At 43.3% G+C, this 10,031-nt stretch overlaps 1 protein-coding gene across 2 annotated transcripts in view; it reads right to left on the reverse strand.

Annotated features, from left to right (window-relative positions):
* The window catches only part of TRIM33 (tripartite motif containing 33), a 144,594-nt gene extending 135,475 nt beyond the window's left edge, over positions 1-9,119 (reverse strand). Inside the window, exon 1 of one of the 2 annotated variants that reach the window (XM_067727341.1) lies at positions 8,549-9,119. In XM_067727341.1, coding sequence (XP_067583442.1) covers positions 8,549-9,074 — 526 coding nt within the window. In that variant the 5' untranslated portion in view covers positions 9,075-9,119. The remainder of the gene's footprint in view (positions 1-8,548) is intronic. The other variant, XM_067727340.1, reaches the window with a different exon arrangement.
* Positions 9,120-10,031: the final 912 nt, after the last annotated feature.

Genomic DNA, 10,031 nt, shown 5'->3' on the forward strand with positions numbered 1-10,031 from the left:
AAGTTGGTGCTGGATGTTAACAGACCCCAGTTCTTTACAGAACTGCAAGAGTGATAGTTGTTTTCGCCTAGAACAAGGAATCCAAAGAGTAAGGAAAAAGCTGTATACCTTTAATGAAGCCTCAGAAGTCACTGTTAATTCTGCTATACTCTCTTGGTCACCCAAACAAGCCCTGAGTCACTGTGAGAAGAGACTAAAGAAGGGTGTGAATACCAGAAGAGAAGAACACTGTGGCCACCTCAGAGGCTGGCTACCACACTAAGCCATAGTAGGCTAAGAACAAATCTTCAATTTACATAACCAACAAAGGATCGGTATGTAGAACTTACCAAGAATTCTTGTAAATCAAAACAAAAAAACGTTAGCAAACTAAAAAAAACAGAAGACATGTGGCCAAGTAATTCACAGAAGCAACAACATAAATCGCACGTAACAAGCATTCAAAAAGTATTTTTCCCTAGAACCACGTAATTCATGCTATTTACGTATCATAAAGGCATAGAATTTAAATATTTTTCTAAAAATGATGCATTTATGTTCATTCATCCTTGTTTTTTCCCACTTTCCCTTGAGACCAATGTCCATTCTGGAAGCTGGCTAAGGATGAAGGTACAATTTGTGGCCATAGAGGAGACACAGATTAATGTATCCAACACCATGATCCCAACCTCAGAACTTGTCCTCTGGAAAATAAAATGATAGAACTCAGTCAACCAGTAATAAATATGAAAAAAAAAAATCAGCAGATCTACAGCACGCTATTTACAAAAGGTTAATTTTAGTTATTAAGTACTTTTTTCCTCTTTACATTTACATTTGGGGCAAGCTCTTTATGAACTGTGATGGGTACCCCAAAATGAAGGACTATAAATGCACGAATCTGCCACCTTCTACTATTCCATGGTCTGACACTCTTCCTAATGACTTTACATTATTACTTGGTTATAGTCCCTTTAAAGAAGCAGGTCTCTGGGCTTCCCTGGTGGCGCAGTGGTTGAGAGTCCACCTGCCAATGCAGGGGACAGGGGTTCGTGCCCCAGTTCGTGCTCCACATGCTGCGGAGCGGCTGGGCCCGTGAGCCATGGCCGCTGAGCCTGCGCGTCCAGAGCCTGTGCTCTGCAACAGGAGAGGCCACAGCAGTGAGAGGCCCGCGTACCGCAGAAGCAGGTCTCAAACTTTTTGGTCTCAGAATCCCTCTTACATTCTTAATCATCAAGGACCTAAAAAGCATTTGTTCGGATGGGTTTTATCCATCCATGTGTACAGTATTAGAAATAAAAACTGAAGATTTTAAAATATTTAAAATTGTAATAAATAATTAATAGCAAATTAATAATGTTTCATTAAAATTAAATATTTTATTAATTCATTTAAAAATAAACACATTAAATAATAATAAATAAAAATAAACACATTGCATGTTTAAATAACATTTTTAACAGAAATAACTAATTTCCAAAACCAAAAAAATTTTTTAGTAAAAAGTGGCACTGATTTCACTTTTAAATCTCTTTAATGTTTAGTTTAATAGAAGATGTCTGTATATACGCTTTTGCATTTAATCTGTTGTGAGAGATTGTTTTGTTTGAAGACTATAAAGAAAACTTGGCCTCATATAACCATGTACTTAAGAAAAGGGAAGAGTATTTTAACAGTCTTTTCAGACAATCTGTGGATATTCTTCTTTGATACATTCAAAAAATTTAAAGTGTTTTTATTTATTTCTTAAACATCAGTTGCAATGTGAAATTTCAAACTATAGTGATGAACTTTTACTACGCCCTTACATGAAAATCTATTGGTCTATTTTGCACTTTGAATCTTTTTCCTACGCCTGATTTTGTAACATGATGCACTGGTCATTTGGCAAATACTGGTTCACTATGTAGATCTTCCAAATGTTGACATTTCATTGCACAATATCAAAAAAAAAGTGTTAATATCACTACCAATCTCATCAGAAAAGCCTTTAAATATTGAGAAGCTGTCAAGCTCATGGTGGCATATACAAGTTTCCCAAAAATCCTAATTTTCATTTAAAAGCTCAATTTTTATCACTGGCAACATATAACAACATCAGTTGTTTCTCTTGAAGTGACAAGGCTCAATTCATTCATTTTAAAGAAAATATCTGCCAAATATCCATTCTTGAAAACCACAGTTTGTTACTCATTCTTTCAAGTAAAAATTATTTTCCAAGAAAAAAAGCAGCTAATTCAACTTGGAATTCAAACAACTGCACAAGTACTTTTCTTATTGCACTTCAGTCTGCAGCAGAAGCACTTTATGCATTACCCCATTTCATCGCACAGAATATTAAGGATAAAGATTTTTAAAATAGGGACGTCCCTGGTGGTCCAGTGGGTAAGACTCCATTCCCAATGCGTGGGGCCCAGGTTCAATCCCTGGTCGGGGAACTAGATCCCGCACGCCACAACTAAGAAGTCCGCACGCCACAACTAAGAAGTCCGCACGCCACAACTAAGACCCGGTGCAGCCAAAATAAAATAAATATTAAAAAATATATATTTTAAAAACAAGTTTCATTGCTTCATGAAGGACATAAAAGTAAAACTAACATAATTTTTGTTGGTGGCGGTGGTTTTACTCTAAGTATGTGATGGTAAAGTTACAATAACTTTTAGAGTGCTTTGGAGGCACTATCTTAATTCCTGCTAAGGTGCCAAGCAGTCTTACCCATCATTGCTTTTGTATTATTTATACAAATGTCAGAACAGTGAATAAGGCAAATAATGAATCAGTGTTATAATGAAAACAGTTTCAACTCTGCCAACACCTGAAAGGGTATCAGAGACAATCCCCCTATCCCCTAACTCAGAGTTTCATGGACCAACTTTGAGAATCTACTTTAAGGTACTATTCTCATTTAGTGTCTGCTAAGAGGAGTATATATAAGGAAATGAAAAGCAGTTAGATTCCCCTAACTGAAATTTTTGGTGTACAGATATTAAACCTTGTAAAAACTTAGGATTTAGAACATTAGTTTACAAGTTTTTACACTGTAAGTTTTAGGCAGCTGAAGAGAGGTTTGGAATACAAATTACTTTGGTGTGCTGTACTTCATTAGATGTCAGAAAAACCTAGAAAAACACCAACAATTTGCCTTCCTGCCTCTTCTTTTCTGCTTACTGTGAGATAGAGGTAATCACAAAGGCAACAGCAGTACAATTTATTGGGGGCTTACCAGGCGCCAGGCACTCTATGAAGCAATTTACAATGTATTAACTCATTTAATCCGCACAATTAACACTATGAAATAGGTATTATTATTATTACTCTCAATTTATGGATGTTAAGTAACATATCCACAGTCATTCTAGTAGTAAATAAAGGAGCTCAAAAATGAATGCAGGCAGTCTGACTCCTGAATTGTGTGCATTTCACCAACCACAATGCCGTAAGATATTAAAAAGTGTTTTTCTTTGATACGTCTTTAATGACTGATTGCTGATGACTATGTTATCATTCAAAAACTCAAACATGTTTATGTCAAACAGAGCATTAGAGAAAGTAGGACCTAAAAAAATCCCGAAACAGATAAGCCACACCCAGAACTAGCAAACTGCTAAATGTTACATGTACTCCTGGGACAAGAACTTCCAAGAGCTCAAACAGAAGATTGCCCTGAGTGGCTCACCATGCTCAGAGATAAAACAGGACCACTGTGAGGAGGTGCTCTTCACACTATACGCAGAGTTATTCCCTCCAACTTACCACATGACTGTTGCCATCTCAGACTTTTCACAAAAAGTTGAAGATTCATAAACAGAATCATTTTTCCACGTTGATTATTCCCCACAAAAGATGAGAATATTAAACTTATGTAGATATAAAAAGTTAGCATAAAAGACAATAACAGAATCACACAGAATTTTACTGGATAGGAACTCAACTTCATATTGCAAACCTGGAGAGGCTGTCTAGGTGACTTGCCCAAGGCTACACAGCATATTAACAGCAGAACCCAATGCAAGTTATTCCCAATCCAGATAATCATCCACATCACCATGCTGTCTATGCCTTACTACAAAAGTCTCACCTCCTTCAAGAGTTCATTTGAGAGGTTGTTCAGATGCATCAATACATATTTGTATTTTTACTGATACATTATAGATTGTACATACCCACTACTGATAGCTATTCTGACTGAACCTGAAATAAACCTAAAAAAATAAAAAATAAAAGTCACAAAAGCACTTTAAAAAGCTCACAATTGAGATTCAACAAATATTAACTAAATTATCTATTTTGATTTTCCTTTTCCAAATATTCCAACAGCACATAAATCAGTCTTTCTCCTCAAAATATTTAAATCCATGTCTCTCAAAGTGTGGCAGGTTCCAGACTCAGAATCACATGATACTTGTTAAAAATTCAAATCCTAGTGTCATCCCCAAGTCAATTGAAACAGTCTCTGAAACTCCCAAAATGGTATTTTAAAAAGCTCTCCAGATGATTCTTATTCATCCAAAAGTTATTTATTGAACATTCACTCTACAATATTCTAGTGGGAAACAAGGAACAAATGAGTAAACAAAAACAAGTAAACATTCTGGACTTTAGCTGTCCTATGAAGAAATAAAGATAATATATCAAAGAGTGACCTGGAGGACTACAATTGTCCCTCAGCAATCTCAGGGGATTGGTTCCAAAACCCCCATCAGATACAGAGAGCCAGCTGTACCTTAAAAGGAGCAGCCAGACACAGAATTTTCAGGGCAGTGAAAATACTATGTATAATATTATAATGATGAAAACATGTCATTATACATTTGTTCAAACCCTTAGATTGTGCAACACTAATAGTGAACCCTAACATAAACTGTGGACTCTGGGTGATTATGATGTAGGGCCATCAACTCTAAAAAATGTACCACACTAGTGAGGGATGTTGATAATAGGAGAAGCTATGTAGGTCTGGGGAGAAGGGATATATGGGAAATCTCCATATCTTCCATTTAATTTTGCTGTAAATCTAAACTGCTCTTTAAAAATAAAGCCCTTAAAAAAAAAAAAAAAACAGTGATCAAGAGAAGGTCTTTCTGCAGAGGCAACATTTGAAGTGAGGAGCCCTTCTCTTAAGAACAGTGGTTCTCTTGGGGTTTCCCTGGTGGCGCAGTGGTTAAGAATCTGCCTGCCAATGTAGGGGACATGGGTTTGAGCCCTGGTCCGGGAAGGTCCCACATGCCACAGAGCAACTAAGCCCCTGTGACACAACTACTGAGTCTGCACTCTAGAGCCCACATGCCAGAACTGAGCCCACGTGCCGCAACTACTGAAGCCCGCATGCCTAGAGCCCGTCCTCTGCAACAAGAGAAGCCACCGTAATGAGAAGCCCGTGCACCGCAACGAAGAGTAGCCCCCGCTCGCCGCCACTAGAGAAAGACCGCATGCAGCCACGAAGACACAACACAGCCATAAATACATAAATAAATAAATAAATTTTATATATATAAAAAAAAGAATAGTGGTTCTCAAACTTAGTGTGCATCAAAATCACCTGGAGGACTTACTAAAAATGATTTCTGCTTTGAAGGTCTTGAGTGGGGCCCAAGAATTTGCATTCCTAACAAGATTGCAAATGATGCTGATGCTGCTAGTCCAGAAACCACACTTGGAGAATCATTGATCTGAAGGGAACAGCTAAAAGGTTTGAATAACTCTGGTGTGTTAGAGAAACAGAAAAAAAGTCCATTAGAAGGGAGGGTAATGTCATTGTTTCGGGACCACTTAAGATGGTGAACTAAACTACCAACCATGGATACCCAGACCAGAAATGGAATCACAGGTTGTTCAATAATACCTTACATTTGCAAAGCATTTCACAGTTTATAAAAGCATTTTCACTTTCATTATTTAATACGATTTAGTGAGATATAAGTGAAGGACTATTAGCTACATGTAGAGATAAAGAAGCTGAAGGACAGAAACATGAAACTGAGGGAACCAGGAAACAATTAAGGGGCAGAACTATGTCCCCTGACTCCAAATCCAGTGTTACTTCCAGAACAGCATGTTCCATTTTTTTAAACAGCAAAGCAAAGGATACATACAGGAGTTGATACTAAGTTACTTTCTAGACTCCCTGCCTAAAAACATGATGGCTTCCAGACTTAATTTGTTTTAGATACCAGTTAGAAAGCAATACTGCCTTAAGATTGACAGTATTTAGTCCCATCTACTTATTTCTCCTAGTTCAAAAACAAAAGATGGAGAAATGAAGAGGGAATTTACACACTATTATTCTCTCTCCTGCATAAGTAACAGAGCTAATTTCATAACCTCAGTCCCTCAGCCACATCAATCAAACACAATTTTCATCTTGTGTTTACTCTAAATCTCTCACCTAATCCAGGTTCCCACAAGAACACTGAATCCTACATGTCTTACTACACTCAGTGAGGCCATGAGCAGTTAGTTATACACCCATTATCCACCCTCTACATACCCATTATGATTTAGAATCTTCTCCATCAATCAAACCGTTACTCTTAACATTCTTACCTGCAGATCTCAATAATACTTCAAACCCAAAACTGAAATAACTATATCCTCCCTCCACCCCACACACACCTGCTTCTGTGCCTGAATTCTTTTATTTGCGTTAATGACACTGCCACCCACCAAACAAGAAACCTGGAACTTGGCCTAGACATGTGTGTCTCTCTCACTCGTCTCAATTGGCCTCTCATATCCATTCCCACAGCTACTTACGATTAGTTACCACTAATAATAAACTAGCTGCCATTTCACTAATAACTAGCATGTACTAGTCACTTAACACACTTCATTCTATCAATAACTGTATGAGGTAGGTAATTTTGTCCTTGTAAAATTAATCTGTCCAAGTAGCAAGTAGGAAGTGACAAAGTAGGCATCCAAACTCAAATGTTTCTCCCAAAGTCCATACCTTTCCCCCATACCAAAACACTTCCTTCTTTAACACCTTATATCAGTCCTTTACTACCTACTCCAAATGCTAACTTCTCCCCTAGATTACTGCCAGGATTCTCCTACCTGGCCCTGCCTTGGATCTTTTCTTCCCTTACCCTTCAATGTGCCCCCAAGTGATCTTTCTAGATCATAAATGTGATCCTTTTATCTTCCTGATACAAAAATCTGTTAGGGACTCCCTTTAATCTATCTACACTGTACAGGATACATTCTACAGGATGAATCCCAAACCCTTTAGTACAAGTCCACAATCCCTTCCGTACCTGAAGTTCCAAAATTCAAAAGCTTTGAAATTTTAAAGTTCTTTCATAATTCTGCAACAAAACCCACTCTGAATTGCAGGAGGTTATTGGTCTATCCCATTAGAATGATATTCACACACTTCACTGCAGAAACATTAATATTTGATAATGAGTTGTTAACCCAGACCCCGCAGTAGTGTTAGAGACCTTACCAGGAAAAAGAAAAATTTCTAACCTATTCTGATGTCTAAAACACACCTGGTCTCAAGGGTTTCAGATAAGGCACTGCAGACCCCCTACCTATTCAGCCCATCAAACCAACCTAATTTCCACCAATCACCTTACACATCGCTTAGCTCCAGGGATGTGTAAGGTGCCCTGTGCCCTGAAAACTCTCCAACCCAGGGAGCTACTCACCCTTCAAGAAACCTACTCAAGGGTTTCCTTTTCAGTGAAGTTTCCTTGACCTTCTCTTGATTGTGCCACAACCACTGTACCAAGGACCCACCTCCACTGCTGTACCTTATATGTTTGTTTCCCCTATGTTGGACTGTGAATGAGCTCCTCATTGAGTATTTTATCCAATTCTAGCACAGTATCCGAAACACTAAGTGTTCATTAATGTACAAGGAACTGAAATTCATGCCCAGCTCTCCCTAACCCCCAATTCCCTTCAAAGTTCATTTCTCCTTCACCCCTAAACCTTAAGATTTTTCCCTATCCATGCAGGCCCCTCACAGCTATTTTGCTTCCAGAGTTCCTCCTTCTCAATGTCATCCTAAAATTACTCTCTACTAGACGGCTTCTCGTAGCCCCAAATTCTCTAATGCCCTTTAACCTCCCTAGTCCTTCTTTCCCCTAGCTTTGAACAGATCAAATCCTCTCCCTCTAAGGCAATTCATCCTTACTGCCCTTATCTCTGAACTACTACACCTCAACACCTCTCGCGCCTAGGCCTTTCCTCCAAAATGCTTCTCACAAGCGGATTCCCAGACCCCCTCTTCTCTCACAGTCCGTTCCACCGGCTCCCGAACCTGCGCTCGACCAGAGTCCACCCCTTCCCGGCCCGTATCCGCACATCGCGAACCTCCCCTGCAGCCGGTGTCCCCCTCCCCCAGCCTCTCGCAGCCGGCACCCCTCCCTTCACCCTCCCCGTATCTCTGGAGATCCAGCTTCTCGGGAAACTGTCCCAGGAGCCGTGTCTTTCACCTCAGACCCCTTAGGATTACGCCGGTCCGAGCAGCCCCGGGCCCGAACACCTCCGTCCTCAGATCCTCCTCGGCACCGCAAATCCCCTTCGGCCCAGACCTCGGGCCGGGCCTCCCGCTCACCTTGCTGGATGTCGCCGTTGCTGCCCCCCGGGATGGGCACGTTGAGTTGGCGCTCGGGCTCCGGCAGACAGCGCAGGCAGAAAGAGTGAAGACAGGGCAGCAGCTTGGGCTCCGCCTCACGCCGGCTCTGCAGGCTCTGCTGACACACGGCGCAGGTGTCCAGGAGCGAGGCTGGCGGACCAGGAGGCGGCCCCGCCGAGGGACCCGGAGCAGGAGCCGGAGCCGGAGCTGGGGCCGGCGTCGATACCGCCCCCCCGGGAATTCCAGGGCCCACTGAGGCTGCAGGGGCTGAGGCAGCCGGGGCCGAGCCCGAGGAGGCCGCGGCCACCCCCCCGTCGTCGGGCCCGGCCGCGCCGCTCTCCGCGCCGGCCCTGCCGCCTTCCTCCTCCTCCTCCTCCACCAACACCGCGGCGAGAGGCGGCTCCGCCTCCTGCGCCGCGGGCCCGGCGGCCCCGGCAGTTACCGGCGCGCTGCTGCTGCCCCCGCCGCCGCTCTCAGCCTCGCCACCGCCTTTGTTTTCCGCCATGTTTTCCTCTTTGAACCCGCCGGACCGCCCCGCGCCGCCCGCCGCCGCCGCAGCCGCCGCCGCCCCCAGCCCCAGCCGCAGCCGCAACGAGAGCGGCCGCCGAGAGCGAGCAGGCAAGCGAACGAAGGAACGAGAACGCGCGCGCACGCGGCGCCCCCACCCTCGCGTCGCGCTGTTGCAAGAGGGCGGGCGCGGCGCGCGCACGTACGCACGGACGTCCTCCGGAGGGAGGCGGGAACTTGGGGCGCGGGCGCGCCGACGTTCTGGCCGCCCTTCCTGACCTCCGTGGCCGGCGCATGGAGTCCGCCCCGTTGCAGTTCGGCTCGCAGTGAGGGTTTAGAGTCAGAGGCTCTTGACGCTGAACTACCTTTGGTCTGGGTGGTTAAGAGCTCGGCCGCGGCGATGGTGCGGGGAAGAGCGGGCAAGGGTGGAAGGCCGGAGTGTCTCTCTGGCGGCGAGGTCCCCAGAGGCGGGCGCGTCTCCGCCGAAACCTCACTCGGTGCGGGGTCAGACGCCTTGGCCTCCTGGCTCCGAGGTGCCGACCTCCTGGGTCGCTGTGCTTTAACTGGCCGCGTTCCTTTGGATGGTTGTGTCTCAGGGGAGCAGTAAAGTGCGGATTTTTGTTTTTAACTGGTGGCGTACCAGAAATAGGCTGAAAAGACCCAATGAGGAAAAACAGCTATTTTAGCAGCTATTTTTAGCTTCTTAAGGTGATTGATTTTCTGACGTTGCTACGCTTCAGAAAACCAATCAACTGAGAAGCTTTTTCAAAGCAGAGCTGTTCCAGGACCACACCCCAGACCTACATCAGGAAGTGGGGGTGAGCTCATGAATGTTGAAAGCGCTTTGGCTGATTCTGATGTGCGTCAGTTTGGGGAGTCACGATCTAACCAGTATTATGTCCTGAGAGTCTCACTTAGTGCCCTGGCGGGAGTTGGGTTGCAAATGCCTTAACAG

The sequence above is a fragment of the Pseudorca crassidens genome, chromosome 2 (genome assembly GCF_039906515.1).
Source record: "Pseudorca crassidens isolate mPseCra1 chromosome 2, mPseCra1.hap1, whole genome shotgun sequence".
Taxonomy (NCBI): domain Eukaryota; kingdom Metazoa; phylum Chordata; class Mammalia; order Artiodactyla; family Delphinidae; genus Pseudorca; species Pseudorca crassidens.